At 38.8% G+C, this 16,281-nt stretch overlaps 1 protein-coding gene across 1 annotated transcript in view; it reads left to right on the top strand.

Moving 5' to 3' along the window:
• LOC122774891 (cadherin-12-like) overlaps positions 1-16,281 on the top strand; it is a 128,741-nt gene that overhangs the window by 53,969 nt on the left and 58,491 nt on the right. Inside the window, exons 3-4 of the mRNA XM_044034483.1 lie at positions 6,758-7,052; positions 13,899-14,018. Of these exons, the coding sequence (XP_043890418.1) occupies positions 6,758-7,052; positions 13,899-14,018 (415 nt within the window). The remainder of the gene's footprint in view (positions 1-6,757; positions 7,053-13,898; positions 14,019-16,281) is intronic.

Genomic DNA, 16,281 nt, shown 5'->3' with positions numbered 1-16,281 from the left:
TGTGCAAATGCATTTGCATGTTGTTTTCATCTTTAGTCATGCAATTTTGAGTCCATTTGCAGGTGCATCTTCTGTGTGTATATGAAGTAAATTAACTGCAAATGTTTTTTGTTTGTTTGGATGTTTTACACTCAGGCTGGTTCAGGTGGTAAACAGCCAATAAATAATGAATAGAAAGTGATAATTAATTCAGTAAAAGAAATGTCCCTTGCTGCCTCAACAGTCTGGAACAAATCTGAGTCATCCGAGTCTGCATTATATAGGGCCGTCAATCCAGACAGTCTCCAAATCCAGACGTCTGTTCAATCTTCGAGAGGGATTTTTATTTGTGCCTTAAAAAAACACGTTAGACCAGCAGGAGGTGCTTTGATCCATTTTGAATGCTCTCTTGTAGGGATGAACAATGAATTGGAATTTTATCAAAATAGCGATACAGCCAATTTTCACATTGCAGGAGGCACATTATTTCTTAAATGTGTGTAAAATGACCATTTTAGATGAAATTCTGTCCTGACCAGTACACATTATATTCTACAGACTGAAGAAAACAGATCTGCAGCACAAATATCACACAGTAATCTTTTTAAATATGTGATTAGTTCTCAACAATTTGCTGGTTATTTTGTCAACAATGGTCAGTGAAAACTCTAACCTCTCCAGTAAGCCACAAGGTTAAAAGAGCAACAACTTCTTCATGAAAAAACCAAAACCAAAAAACTAAAATACTCCTGTTTACTAGAATTGTTTTTAAATCGGTCTAATAGGACCAAAGCGTTGGAGCACGTCTGTTACATGACAATCTTGAGATAATCACTATAATGAGGTCACAGATAACAGACTGCAGAAGATTACAGGATTACGACAACAATATGAAACAAGACGGATAACCCATGCGGGATTTGCTGATAATGTCAGACTACACCACTTGTTTAATTTAAGACAGCTATCATGGAAAATCAAGTTTCAGACGAGCACCCAAGGGCAATCAGACCTTTCCACTTGGAGCATATTTTCTTCTATTCGGTTGGTGTTAGAGACAAATAGACGGCAAGCTAAAATGGTTGCTGACAAAGTGTTTAGTTAGAGTTATTAGTTATTATTGCTCTGCAGCCTCTTCTATGTCATCGGAAACACAATCACACAAGTAAGGACGGTACAACTACAATGATCACAATTCCCCAACTGGCCTAATGTGGGAACGTTAAATAGATTGCAAAGGCTCACTGCCCAGTTAATTTTACAGCAATTTCCGAACACAATAAAAAATAACATATACAGTACTGCCAATTTTGCTGCCACAGGTCGACCAAAGTGCGGCATCCAGACATTCACACACACACAGGCAAGCGAAGTGACCAAGAAAAACGTTAACAATAGCCAAACCCCAAGTATCACAGAAAAGAAGAATACAACAGACTGGAGGAGAATTGTATTTAGACACAAGACACGCTAGGAGCATGCTGTAATTTGGCCAATGAATCTGGCCAAGAGCAAAACCAACACAGCATCCAAGTCCAAGTTTCAGACAAGAAATCAACTTGCCTGACAACACACCCAAAACAACCAATATCCATGTTTGAAATCCACCTTCACCAAAACCCACATAGCAGGTGCGACACAATTATGAACCACACACATGTTCACACCAAAACTGAGCCATGAATAAAAACCAGTACTCAGGCCAAGTAGAGTAGAACACCTCAGATCAGGAACACATTCAAAGTGTCAAAATCTGCCATCTGCTCTTTAACTTCACCTGTGAGCAAATCCCCCGAAAATATCCACGTTATCACCACGTTAGTTTAATAGTACATTTCACAAACTGCGGAAGTAAATTACTCTGCGAGCAAAAGGAATGAGAAACAAAACAAAACACTCAAGTGCAAATATCGGATTCATTCACATCCAAGCTCACATTTTCAATACCACACGCATACACACACACATCTGTGCAAACACATACACAGAGACAGATTAGCAGCAAAACAGAAAAGAAAATCAAATACCTGCCTGTGTATATGAGTACATCCAAAACAAGCACATGGGCAATTAAATCTATATTAATATTTCAAATAATTATGAGGGTTCGAGAATCACATAAATTACCAAAATAGAGCTTGACTGCAATAAACTTTGTTCCAGTGTACTGCTTCAAAGCATTAGCAAAGAAAGAAAGTATAACAAATAAATCAAACATTGTTTATTCACTTCCCTAAATAATGATTGTATTCAATCGATGTGTCTAGTTAAGGAATTTAAGTATTTCATCAATTAAGAAAAATAGAGTATACACATAACAGAGAGAAAACAACCTTTTAAGGTGAAATATTCCAAAGAATTGGCTTTTTTGAGAGGAATAACTGTTCTGTTAAGCAAAGACACTGAGGTTTTTAAAGAATATCCCATCAATTAAGGGAATTTATGTCTCCAATTTAGGAAAACGGAGCTTATTTTATATACGTGTGTAATTTTTAAGGTAAATGCGGCACAATTTTGTACAATTCCAATTACTGTCAGTTCCAAATGGAGTCCTACCTTTTAATCTCCAACCTGTCCCAGTGCTCGACAGCTGTCCTCAAAGTGCACATGTCTCCATGAACTCCTGAAGTCCAAGTTGTGTTCCTGTCACCGCTGAAGACCACGAATTGTCTTCAAAGTGTCCCAAAAACAATGACGAAGTCACAGCAGCTAAGTTAGCTTCACTAGCAGCTGCTTTAGCAGCTCCATTAGCAACTGGGAAGCTAGTAGCTGGTTTTAGCTGCAGCGTCGAGTTTTCTGCGCAGAAGAGACGTCGCGACGGACTTCCTCCTTGTAGATAATTAAATTAATGTAAATATGCTTTAATATGAGGCACCAATCATCCATGTGTGCAATGTTTTTAGCCTCCAATTCGACGCAGGGACTCGTGTCCTGCCTCTTGCACTTGGCCTGAAGAGTAGTCCGACTCCGTCATTAGTGTGCAGGTGTGGATTTTTTTTTTTTTTTCCCAGGTAATTTATTCTGCACAAACAATAGGATACGTCCCATTATTACTCACGAGAGCACATAACATTTGGTTTTCACTGAACTCTGTGTTCATGTTGTTTTGTTGTGTTTTTTTAATACACAAAAATACAGTACAAAAATACATGAATTTGAACTATACATACACATACAGATTATACGATAATTTTTTTATTGACTGTATTTATGTTATTTGTTAGATATCCCTCTGATGCTATTTGCACATTTTCAGTCAAAAATGCCACATTTGTCAGATAATAATAATAACATACAGTATATATGACACTGTAGAACATATTATCTCCCAAATTTTGAGGTTTTGACTGAGTTAAGCGGACCTTAAACAAGCAGCGGAACCCCTTTAACGCACACACAATCACACACGTGACTTCTTACACATGCCACCTGTACATTTACATGTTTAACATGCAAATATTTCTTTATTTTATCACCCTCAACTCTCCATTAGTTCACAGAGCCGCCCGCGCTGTAAAAGCTTTAAAGTCATGAATTTAAGCCCACAGCCATTTTTTCACATTAGGACACATTAAAAAAAACAAAGAGAGAGAGAGAAGCCATAATCAATTATCAAGAAGTAAGAAAATGAACATTTATTTAAGTAAAAGTCACTCAAACAGCTTATTATTGTTTTGTTTTTTTAACACGGCACCTACAGTTTTGATGTAAAACAGCAGGTAAACACAGGTGTTGCTAAAGACATTAATATAGACTGCTCTATTTAGAGTGCGGAGATGTAATTAATGTGAAACACCTGTGTTTACCTTCCCCATATTATAAAAAGTTTTTATTGTGCATTATAAGCATTCGTTCTGTAGTTTATTTTCTGTCCTATCAAAGAGGCCTGATGCTGTTTCAGCTCTCTCGGATGATCCCTTATTGATCAAAATGTTACATTTTTACTGCATCCTTTGCTCTGCATTTTGAAAACAACTACATTTTTTCATGTCAGAATCCCGGATTGGTTTTTCATATAAGGTTATAAAAATGTTTCAGTACTGTCAGACATGTGTATTAATAAGCAGGTACCTTCCTTGACTGTAATTAAACAAGTCATTAAACCTGAGTGTCACCGAGGAACACTTAAAATAGCACTTAGGGTAGTAATAATAAGAGTCGTCTTCAACTTGGGTGCCTCCTAAAAGCAGATTTTTTTGTGAGAACAGTGATTAAAAACAAGACTGTTTGACATTGTTTACTGAGATTCAGCTGTTGACTAATTAATGCCTTAAAAAAGTACATTACAATAGCAACATTTGCCTGAGCATATAATGTTATACCCAGCTTTTTCAACCGAAATGGAAATGGAGAGTTTGTAGTGTATTGCTTTGTCTCGTTTGTGGAGGAGGACGAGGAGAATATTGTCCATGTTATTCATGCAAAAAAAAAAATGTGTATCAACATTGCAGATCTTGTGACCCAACAAGGGTCACCGACAAAAAAAATGATTATTTCATTTGAATAGCAATGAATAATGTACTGTACGTGGGAGAGAACATTCCGCTGCGAGTAACTGGGCAATTTTGTACTGAATCACCAATCACTCCAAATGTGCTTCTGTTTGCATCTGCTCATCTCGGGTCGTTCCTGAATTTGCAGTCGACACAGAATTTATTGCTGCATCACAAATTTCCTCCTGTCTTCGTGACTGCTGGTACTTTGCGTGCAGGAGGAGGAGGTTTAGTGAAAACACAGCTCTGGGCAAATTATTGCTTGATGTTTATGAGTGAGAATATAGCGAGCATGGGTGAATCCGAGTGGTCCAAAACGGCACATCCAAAGTCCTTTTCCTTGTCCTCAATGGTTGAATGTCACATGGTCAAAAGAAAGATGTGAGGTAGAATTCATGAGAACTTAAGTCAAGACAAAAGTGCTGTTGAAAATACAATGAGGCAATTGGCGTGCTTCCACTGGCTCGGCACGGATAAGCTGCTAGTACGATGCGTGACGTCGGCAGACTGCCATCACAGGAAGAGACATCCGACACTAGAAGAAAGCCGAACAATGCGGAAACTGTAGTTGAGTTAAAACGACTTAAAAATCCTAATAACTGGGGTTAATCTCCAACAATTGCCAGGGAAATGTCTAAAATCTCAATATTTAACAGAGGAGTCTAGTGCACTCCTTCTCTGGTCATGGAGGAAGTACTGAACAAATAGTTTTAACTAACTGATTCTTCTTTGTAGTGGAAAACCAACCTAAACCGTGCCGAGCCGAGGGGAGCTGGAACCATAGGTGGAAAAGGTTGCTAATGAGAACCACTTTTCAAAAATGCTGAGATAAACACATTGTGCAAGCTTCAAGACATACAGAATGAGTGCATTTGCAAAATATGGCATGGACAGTTATTCACAGGCTGGGGTTTTACTAACTGTATATGATGATTTGTTCCCTTGTTGGCTCTTGTCGTGGACAGCCGCTGCGTTAAATTGTAGGTGGCATTATCTCCTCTCCTTTCATAAAGGATGCTGTAGTTTATCCTGTGCCAGTGGAGATAGAAAAGAAAGCAGGCAACAAAGCTCCTGTCTTTAGCGTTTTTGGGAAAAGTCACTCACCTGGTTAACCTTCCTCTGTGAATTCAGACTACTTCAGATGCTCCCCTATCCGTCTTAGCGTGAGGATCCATTTGCTCGGCCATTAATTGGGTCATTAGTGAACACTATACGTCCTGAACTTGATGGTTTAAGTTAAAAAGCCTGGAATAGATTGTTGTTCTGGTGTCAGAAGCCTGGATATGTCGGCATTCGTTTAAAAAAACCAAGAATCTTTATTAATAAATACAATATAATCATAAATCATGAGGTCTTTGAAGGATGTAGACTGTCCCTTGTGGTAGCTTGTGGAAAAAAAATCACCATCAACCTTTTTATGACAACACATTTAGCAACAAAACCCCAATGATAAAGAGTAGAAATCAGTGCTCTCTGCAGCAGTGTTTGTTGGAAAGCCCATGTCATTGACAAAAAGAATCCACACACATACTGTTTATGGTAATATTCATGCTGTATTAGAGCCCTTAAATATTTTAAATGCTTTGAAATGCACAGCAGATCTCTGCAGCGAGGTAAACATACATCCACGGGCTTTCTGCCAACTGCACACACAATGCATTTGTTTCGAACAATGAAAGCCGCTGCTGCTGCTGCTGCTGCTGCTGCTGCTGCTGTGGCCCTGGATAGAAATGTATATATATGAACAAAGATGTTCTCCGACTGCAGCGCTGATACTTTGCAAGTGTGCCGGGAGTCGTCTGGTCACAGTCCTTGGCTGTCAGGCGAAGGCTTTAGAAAACTGTTCTTGTGGAAAACGAATATTTACCTCCAGTTTCCTGATCTTTGCCACCGCGTGCGCGAGAGCTAGAGAGAGAGAAAAGAAAGAGAAGATCCTTGAGTCATGCTTGAATAGAAATGAGTCCACACAGTGTTGAGGAGTTGTCACCGAGACATAATTGCACTTCAGGGAGAATACATTATTTATTGGAGATTTAGCCTCATTAATCTGTGAGACGTTGTGAGAGCGCGATCATTTTTTTTTTTAACTTTTTTTCCTCATGATTTAGTGGTTTGCAGATTTTTTGCCGGAACATGAGTTTGCTCTTTGATGCGCAGTCAGTTTCCTTGAGTGTCTGTGTGAAATAGTGTTTCTTGACAGCGCTTCCCCAGTGCTTTCAACGAATCATTATCCGTGCCAATGTTTGCACTCAACCTGTCTTTTCTCCCCATCCTTTGTCTCGCAGCTGCACACTGACCTTGATAGTGGGGACAGCGTGGTGAAGTACACTCTCTCTGGGGATGGGGCCGGCTCCATCTTCACAATTGACCAAACAACGGGGGACATCCATGCCTTAAGGAGTCTTGACAGGGAGGAGAAGCCTTACTACACCCTGCGCGCCCAGGCTGTTGACATCAACACCAATCGTCCACTGGAGCCCGAGTCTGAGTTTGTCATCAAGGTCCAAGACATCAACGACAATGAGCCAAAGTTCCTGGAGGGACCGTACATGGCCACCGTCCCCGAGATGTCACCAGTAGGCAAGTGACCATATGCAGTGTCTGAAACACTGTGCTCTTCATTAAATGGAGTTTGTTTTTTAAGTGTGGGTGTATGAGGAACTGACATGTGGTCAGAGCTGACTGAGCTGTGACCTGTTATGAGAACCCGGCCTGACATATGGAAGCTTGTTCTCGGTGAAAACACGTCTGCCAGCAGGGACACCAGGGAAAAAGCTGATTTTTTTTTTTTTTGCCACACACAAAATCGACACCAGCTTACAGCTACGATATCTTAAGACAGACTTTTGCAATGGGAAAACTGGCGTTTGTAGATCACTCACTCTCCCACACCAAAGCCCAGAGAGAAAATCATTGATTTAACATCACAGCACAGTTGGTGTGGGAGAGCAATAGGGTGGATGATGGCATTAAAAGGCAACCCAAAATGAAACTGTCCGTTAGTTTCTATGGATTTTATGAGTTCTGGAATCACTTTGGCATTAAAGTATACTCGATATATAACAGTGTTATCGTTTTTAGATATTTTAATGCAGAAAAAGCTACATATCACATCTCTCCCTGTATCCCCGCTGGCAGTCAGTGCCTCAAACAACAGCACTTCAAGGAAGAAAAAAAAACCTTGAACTATTCCTTGGATAAATTGGAATTTATTGCTGTGAAAGCTTTGTTTTCTCCTCTTTAACCGAGTTTCAGAGCAGTGGAACAACCAGAGGGTGCCATAGCTTGCTGCTCCCAACCGAATTCGACATTTCAGAGAATGAGTTATTCTTGGTGTGCCCTGAGTGCATTTCACAGCTCTCTCTTAAAACACCTCCCCCCTCCCAGCTCCCAGCCCTCCAGGGAGAACTGATCAAGCTAATTCGCTGAGAGAATGGTTCCTCTCAATCTGAATGGCAATGAAGCCCTCGAATCTCCACAATCAGCAGTCTCGGGAGAGTATATGAGTAGAGAGTGGGGAACAACGCAGCCTTCAGCTCCCAGCGAACCCCTCCAAATCACACACAGTCTCTGAAACTGTTGACTGTGGAATCAGAGGAGCTTTTAAGTTAATCAAAAACACATCGAGAGTGCGCCACAGGAGCAGAGATTAGCTCCATACACTGCCCTCACTTGATCACTTAGGTGAATGGCGGATAAAATGAATCACTCCGACTCGGACAGTCACTTGTCATTTTATTTCATATAAGGCCAGGCAAACTCCAAAGATAATTTACTGGACCTCTAGTTGTCTTTGACACTTTATAGGTCAAGTTTGTAAGAATTAGTGACATCTAGTGGTGAGGCTGCAGATGTTGAAAAACTGTGGATTCTCAGTTGTGGAATCAATCTGTCACTACTTCTCTTTTCTCAGTTTCTTCCTTGTCTTTCTGGGTTAATTCTTCTTCATCTGCTTCTGAACATGAAATGCACACACATGCTGTTTTTTGTCCATCTGGGCTGCTGTAGAAACCTGGCGGCACAAAATGGCCACCTCCATAAAGCACAAGCGGAGGTAAACTAGTAAACTTCTAAGACTAAAACCAACAATTACACATTATACTTATAATACAAACATACTTAAGCATATGTTGCACCTTTCAAGTCATATTCTCTCAATTTTACAATACGCAGGGTTTGTTAAAATATAGTAATTAGCAATTAGCATGACTTATAGTGCCTCGTATGTCCCATAATGCAACTGGGTTGCAACACGCCAGTCCTTAAACACCAGATTGTTTTTCTTTGTTAAACTTTCTCCAGGATGGCGGATCAATCAACACAATGTTTACATTTAGAATTATTCATGTTGATTTTGTGTTACCGTGTTGAGTCGGCCATGTTGTAGCAGCATGTCAGTACGGTAGCTCAGAATGGACAAATCAAAAAGTGTTGGGGTGTTTTTTTGTGTTTTAATTGTACCCGAAGGCCACCGTTTGTTTGACCGCGCAAAGAATTCACATTTAAGAAGCTGAAAAGTCGAAGCAAACATCCCACATGTTTAACACAAGCAATCATGTAGTTCAATCCAGAAATGTGGCACAATAAGAGCAGGCAAACTTTGTTAATGCACCATTTTATTGTTTCATTTGTGCCTGGAAGTGGTATGAGAGTTGTTCTAAAATTAAAGGTGCTACATATAAACTAAAACATACAACAAAAAAAGCGTTCCTGATAACACAAAAAGCTGTGGGTTTTTTAAAGTAACCTTCAGTGCCACGCAATCACAGTTTTGATACCACAAAAATCCAGTCGATAATTGCTGCCAAATTATGTGAAATTCCACTTTGAGTCAGTTTTTTTTTTGGAGTGAATTTAATTGTGACTCTTTTCCAAACGTGCTCCAACAGTTCGGGGGGTTGAGCAGTAACTTTTTTTTATCCCCTTCCTGTGCGAAATATATAAAACACAGCGGGAGATGTGAGCACGGCTCAAACCCTGCGTCAACCAAAGTCTTTATCTGTATTTATACCAGCGAGGCTTGTGTAATCAATGGCTCCATTAACTGCTGTTGTCTTTGGCGAGAATGTCTCTGTGCATTTTTCTTTTATGGCGGCAGGGCAAAGCAAACACTGAAGGAGCGAGAGTTGCCGAACATAAATAAGCATTAATGGTTGGTAATGAAGACTAATCTATAGCCAAACATTATAAACTCGCTAATGGCAATATTCCAGCGACTCCCTCAGAGTTGTTAGCAGTGAGCTTATCCCTGACTCATTTAGAGAAGTGACAAATAAAACCAAGTCTTTGAGAGAGTTTCCCTGAACCGACAGTGTAATTACCACGAGCCGACTTTGGCTTGATGAATTTGTTGATTTCACTCTTGGTGTCTACAGACTTTTAATTTGTCAACGTCAGATGTCTTCCTCTCTTTCCCATCACTCTGTGGTTCGTTTAAAATGTTTTTTTCTATCGTCTTATTGTTCATATTTTTCTATATTGTACTTTCACATATGTGGAAATGCATGTTTAGTATTTATTACCTTTATCTTTACTGTCTTTGCTGTACATTTCCCCACTGCGAGACTAATAAAGGATTTATCTTACCTTACCTTACCTTATCTTACCTTATCTTACCCTATCTGACCTTTCCTTATCTTACTTTATTTTACCATAGCTTGCCTTACCTTACCTTATCATGTCTTACATTATCTTACCATATTTTACGTTACATAACAATGTCTTATCTTACCTTGTCTTACTTTACATTACCTTAACTTATCTTATATTATTTTACTTTACCTGATCTTACCTTACCTTACATTACCATATCTTACCTTACCTTACCTTGACTTACCTTATCTCATCTTACCTTACCATGCCAGTCATAACGTCAGACTTCCTCTCTTTCCTGTCACACTGTGGTTAATTTAAAATTTAAATAAAGTCGAACACGTTTGGGTTTGTTTTAAGTGTATAATGATAATATTAATAATATTCTTTATTTGTGAAGCACCTCTCCAAACACAAGTTACGCAGTCGCAGACAAATACGTAGAAAGAATTAAAACATACACACGAGCAACTATAACAAATAAAAACTAAATGTAGGTAAAAGTGCCAAGTGCCTTCTTTTAGTTTCAGCTCAGCATCCGTAACAGTTAAAACTGCCTTTGTCAGAGGATGAGGATAAAACATTGCTAATACACCAAGAAGCCGGACCATTAAGCGCTTTATAAGTCGTTAAAAGAACCTTGAAATCCACTCTAAAAAGTACTGGAAGCCAGTACATAAAGAGACCAAAACCTGGGGTGATGGGGTGGTATTAATGCTGGTTAAAAGCCCGGCAGCTGACTTCTGCACTCACTGGAGTCTGTCTGCACAGTTTTATTTACTGCATGTTGCCGTAGTCCAAGTATGATGATGACATAAAAGCATGAAAGGCATATAGTAGTCGTTATATATTATTGAAGGTCTAATTCTGGCGATTTTGATTAAAATGTACCCGTTTTTTCTGCTCTAAAGTTAAATTAAAATCAAATAAAACAGTAAAAGCGACCGTCTGAATGTGTGTGGACATACCTCCACTAGGGGGCAGTATCATAGGGCGTTGGGAGTAAGTACTGGCTGAAATATCAATTTTAAACTGTCATAAAACTATGTCACAAAACACAGAATTTGAACACAGATTGTTTACAACGTTATATTTTTTTTATGTGTTGTTACTGAAATTAAGTTTAATTTTAAATATATATATTATAGTAATAAAATGCTAATCTCTGTGCACCATGCTGGGTTAATTGCTTTTTTCTCTGAACATATTGTGAAATCTTTTATGAGTTTAAATACAATGAATTTTAAAATCTATATTAAGCAGGGCGACCATGCCTGCATTCATCTTGTCTGTTTACCAGCGGTGACCTTTGAATCCGCATTCCCTCCACCTAGTCCCTACTCACACACCTGCATTTCCATAATTATGTAAATAGATTTTTATTCCACTTGTTTACCGTCTCACGCCACCAAAGTAAAAGACTGCTACCTTTTCCCCCCGTCTGGCGCTGAGTGTATAGGCGTCTTATGCACTTATGTGGATTTTTTTTTTTTTCTGTCCATTAGTGAATCTAATCTCATCAAATGTACCGTCCGCGATGATCAGAACTGTGTGGACACTAATCTCTGCCTCTCTATCAGTGGTGTTAAAACAACAGATAACCATCTGTGCTCAGACACGCAGGCTGAGCACCGCCTATTTAATGTATACAAAGTTCTTTATAGGCAAATACAGGCTTTTTAAGACACTAATAAAATATCGATTTAATCATTCAAAAATATTGTATTTTATTGTTTGAAAAAACACTTGCTCTTTGCGCTCCCTCACTTGTTTTTTGCCCTCCCTGCATTTTCAAACAATTGAATACAATATTTTTGAATGATTAATTAGATTTTCTTAAAAAGTGTCGTTTGCTTCATGAAATGTCTTGCTTGAAAATGTTGACGCAAATCTAATTCCATAAGAGAGGTTTCTTTTTTCAGTGAGTGTGCCACAGTTATTTTTTATAAAGCATACTGTATGTACACAGAGCTGTCTGACTGTAAAGGCATCGCTGTCATCCCGTGTGAAGGATCTGTCCAAGAAAACACCAGGCAGGACTGTCTCTTAGAATCAGACATTTCTTTTGTTTGATATGAAATAAAGGCCTCTTCTTCTTTTCTGCAAACCACGGGCAGCATCACATTTTCGACATTTTGCACAGGGGGGGAAAAAAAGTTTTAGATTCCATAGCCAATTGTTTTTCTGTGTCATGTTAGCTTTTCTCAAGTGGCATTTTTTCTCAGGCGGCATGTAATACATATACAGTTATACCCGTTTTAAATCTTTCTTTATTGTTATTTTGAGCAGCATCACAACAACACTTCCTTTAGAATGTCCTTACCCTCCCACGTCTCCATCCTACTTTACCTGAGCTAGATAATGCACAGCAACAGAGAATCAGTAACCATAAATAAATTAACACAATATGTAATATCACTCTGAAGATAAGAACATGGTGCTCTGTTTATCAGAAATAAACAACAAAATAAGATTAAGAGCAATATAAATCAGATTCCTGCTGGTAAGTGTTTTATGTATTTAATATTTCATTGACACAGTTTTATCTAAATTATATAACTATACACACAATGCAGATTGTAGAGACACACACAGAAGGGAGGTTCTCAAAACTGTGTATGATTTGTTATTATAAAAGTGTATATATTCCGTCTTAATGTCTATTATGTGCATTCTATTTTACTTATCTATAGTCTTATTGTTCATATTTTTCTGTATTGTACTTACATAGGTGGAAATGCATGCTAACTATTTATTACCTTTACTCTCTTTGCTGCTGTGACAATGTCCATTTTGTCTGTGAGACTGATAAAGGACTTACCTTACCTGATTTTACCATACCTTACCTTAATCTTACCTTGTTTTACCTCACCTTGTCTTACTATACCTTATCTTACTTTGTCTTATCTTATCTCTTACCTTCCCTTATTTTACCATATCTTACCTTACCTTGTCTTACCTTATCTTATCTAATCTTACCTTACCTTACCTTATCTTACCTCATCTTACCTTACCTTACATTACCATACCCTATCTAACCTTACCTTACCTTACCTTATCTTATCAAATGAGGGAAACAAGAATATTGGCCAAACATATTGACCAAAAAAAGAGAAAAATCGGCATCATCTATTGGCCGTTGACTACACTGTTTTCTAAAGATTGGTATTCAGGCTGACCTTTGACCTCAGATTAAATAACGTATCTTAGCTTTAGCGACATGAGCTCACATGAATCTGTGGTTTTCAGAAACATACACGCCGGCTGAAAGTGGGTTCCACCGACAGGATTCTTGTGATTGAATGTGATTCTATAAACAGACGCACAGTAAGTGCTGCAACTGTAAATAAGGAGCGCTTTAATGGAACGGCATCTTTGATACCAGCTAGTTAACGGAGATGAGCCAAACCTTCAGCAAAGTAATTACTCTATCCCTGTTAGTGCAGAGTTTGGAGGAGTGCCACTTTAATGCCGCACTTCCTACAGACCTTTGTTTCCCTAATGCTGGCATTGTTTAATAAATGCTCGCAGAACAGCGTTTAAGCCTGACTTAATTTGTTTATTTATTTAGATAATAGCTATTTAGTAAATGCTATAAATGTGGAGAGCGAATAAAAAAGAAAAAAAAAAGGAGGGGGAAATTACAACAACTTCCCTCCTCATCATCACACTCCATCAGCGACTTGCTCACTGTTACCTGCAGCTTTCTCACTTCATTAGTGTCAGATCGAGATCATTCGGGAAACAGATGAACTTCAAACAGTTTGGATAACACTCGCACGCGCGAAACAAATTACGCCAAAGCCAATAATTCTTCTCACTCTCTCGCCGCAGGGACGTATGTGACGCAGGTGACAGCCACGGACGCAGACGACCCCACGTACGGAAACAGTGCCCGAGTGGTGTACAGCATCCTGCACGGCCAGCCGTACTTCTCCGTCGACCCCAAAACAGGTAAAGCACTCATCCGTCTTTATGTCGTCAGGCTATACCCTCTATACGAGCGCCTGCCAGTTGCAGGAAAGGAAAAGCCTGCAGTGAAATGAGCTTATCTCGGCTTTTAGTCGGGAAGATATGAGTGATTGAGTGGCCGTTTCTAAGCACTGAGCGTAATATAATACAGTCTAACTGCACCGTGCATCAGGACAATAAAGTAGAGCCACAAATTGACCCCTGGGACACAAAAGGACACAGGGACACGACGGTGCATTATTTATTGGACAGGTATTATAATTATGGTTGTGGCAATGAAGCCAAACATGTCTAATATAGTCATGTCCTACATCTTTAGCCAGGCTAATGTGACAGAGTAAAAGAAATACAATAAAAGTGATCATTTTATTGACACATTATTCAGTACGTAACTTAGATTAGTAGGGTTTATTTGAACATTGAATGTACTTACTACACAATGTATGTTTGTGTAGTAAGTAAGTGTATAATTGCTTTAAAATCATAAGTAATTCTGTTTTCATAGCCCCATGCGGTCCACTGGTTCTCTAAATAACACCATTATCGACTGAGGTTAAAATACAGTGGTGCAATTTTAGGCTTATCACATAGGAGCCAAATTTATGCCAAGATAATTTACTTCTCATGTACCTCACACGCCGGAACAGTGAAATTAGATTAAGCTGGAACGAGAGATAAGGCGACTTATTATCCGCTAAGATAAGATCACATACCGCGGTATATACAGTAGAACAGTATTTCTGATTTTGCCACCAGAGGAAGCTCACGTACGACTGGTGGTACAAATGCCGCAGCTTGAGAAGCAAGGCTCTCTAGTCCAGACTAATGCTGCGTTTATTAATATTGGAACGCCAAGTTCACGACGTTGTAGAGAGAAGTAAAGCTAAAACTCTAAAAACTCAAAATATTCGTCAGACAATCGTGAAACCAAAATTGATTAAACAACACTTTAAATGTAGGGCCACACGGTGGTGTAGTGGTTAGCACTCTCGCCTTGCAGCGAGAAGACCCGGGTTCGAGCCCCGGTTGGAACAAGGGCCTTTCTGCATGGAGTTTGCATGTTCTCCCCGTGTGTGCGTGGGTTCTCTCCGGGTTCTCCGGCTTCCTCCCACAGTCCAAAAACATGCAATGTGGGGATTAGTCCGCACACTACAACGGCGTATTAGGGCCAGGTATGGGGAAAAAAAAAATTAAGGACCCGGAGGAGGGGGTAATATTACAAGAGAAAAGCATATTTATGAGATTAAAAGTAGCAAATCTACAAGGAAATAAAGTCGCAGGAGAAAATGTACTATCGCCCGATGTAGCTGAGATTGGCACAGCAATGGTGGAGGATAAAGCGTTAGATGATGACTGACTGACTGACACTTTAAATGTGTTTAAATGAACTGAAACACTAGCAGTGTTGGTCTACCACATAAATAATACCTTTTTTTTCTGCATTAGTCCGCACTGTACAACGGCTTATTAGGGCCAGGTATGGGGAAAAAAAAAATTAAGGACCCGGAGGAGGGGGTATATTACAAGAGAAAAGCATATTTATGATTACCGCAAATCTAAGAAAATAAAGTCAGATTTATGAAATTTAAAGTGGCTTATCTACGAGAAAATAAAGTCACATATTTATGAGATTAAAAGTGGCAAATCTACGAGAATTTATGAGATTAAAAGTGGCAAATCTACAAGAAAATTAAGTCATAGATTTATTAGATTAAAAGTGGCAAATCTACAAGAAAAAAGTCACAGATTAATGAGATTAAAAGTATCAAGTCTACAAGAAAATAAAGTCGCAGATTTATGAGATTAAAAGTAGCAAATCTACGAGAAAATAAAGTTGCAGATTTTTGAGACTAAAAGTAGCAAATCTACGAGGAAAAAAATAGCAGATTTATGAAATTTAAAGTGGCAAATCTACGAGAAAATAAAGTCACATATTTATGAGATTAAAGTGGCAAATCTACAACAAAATAAAGTCACATATTTATGAGATTAGCAAATCTACGAGAAAATAAAGTTGCAGATTTATAAGATTTAAAATAGCAAATCTCCAAGAAAAAAGTCTCAGATTTATGAAATTGAAAGAAGCAGACTTATGAGAAAAAAATTAGCAAATTTATGAGAAAAAAAGTCGGAAAAATAGAGTTTTGTTTTTGTCAAGCAACCTCAACACACCACAGACGCTGCCCGGTAAGCAGGGAACACCACACGGACACGTTAGTGTGGGTAAGCTAATCACAGCCTCTCT

The sequence above is a fragment of the Solea senegalensis genome, linkage group LG1 (genome assembly GCF_019176455.1).
Source record: "Solea senegalensis isolate Sse05_10M linkage group LG1, IFAPA_SoseM_1, whole genome shotgun sequence".
Lineage (NCBI taxonomy): Eukaryota > Metazoa > Chordata > Actinopteri > Pleuronectiformes > Soleidae > Solea > Solea senegalensis.
Note: the sequence above shows the minus strand (reverse complement) of the source record. Positions and strands in the feature narration are given on the sequence as shown.